We start from the raw sequence: 572 nt of genomic DNA on the forward strand, positions 1-572 counted from the left end.
CCGCGGGGCCGCCCGCCCGCTCACCGTGGACTCCCGCACTTGGCTGTGGAAGTGCTGCTCCCGCGCCGACACCTCGTCCTGCCCTTCCATCCTCCTTCATGCCCGCCGCCGCGCCATCGCCCGCCGGTCCGAGGGGCTGGACGGCCGCTCCGCTAGCCCGGCACGAGAGCCGGCACGCAGCCGGCCGGAGCGGGGATCGCCACCGAGACCGCGATCGCACCCGCCGCCTCAGCCGCTGCCTCAGGCGAAGACGCTCGGGCTGCGGAGGGCGGGCGCCGCGCGGGCCGGGGCGGGGCCGCGGCGGGGCCTGACGTCAGATGCAGGCGCCGCGCGTCAGAGGAGCGCGCCGCGGCGTCTGCCGGACCTAAGGCGGGGGGGGCGGGGGATTGGGCGGAGCCTCCGGCCTCGGGGCGGGGACGTGGGCGTGGGCGGGGCTTGAGGCACGCCCCCAGGCCGCGGAGCCGGGCTGTAGGCCGCGGGGTTCCGCCCGGAGCTCGGGGAGGTTGCGGTTAGGGTCGCTTCGCGGGGCGGCTGTCCCTCCTGTAAGGGGCGAAGTAATGGAGGGGGCGGGC

The 572-nt window shown here is 78.1% G+C and overlaps 1 protein-coding gene across 1 annotated transcript in view; it reads right to left on the minus strand.

The window, feature by feature from the left end:
• Positions 1-295, minus strand: part of LMBR1 (limb development membrane protein 1) — a 106,677-nt gene extending 106,382 nt beyond the window's left edge. The window contains exon 1 of the mRNA XM_019659086.1: positions 25-295. Within this exon, the coding sequence (XP_019514631.1) occupies positions 25-90 (66 nt within the window). The 5' untranslated portion in view covers positions 91-295. The remainder of the gene's footprint in view (positions 1-24) is intronic.
• Positions 296-572: the final 277 nt, after the last annotated feature.

This window comes from Hipposideros armiger, unplaced genomic scaffold (genome assembly GCF_001890085.2).
Source record: "Hipposideros armiger isolate ML-2016 unplaced genomic scaffold, ASM189008v1 scaffold_295, whole genome shotgun sequence".
Lineage (NCBI taxonomy): Eukaryota > Metazoa > Chordata > Mammalia > Chiroptera > Hipposideridae > Hipposideros > Hipposideros armiger.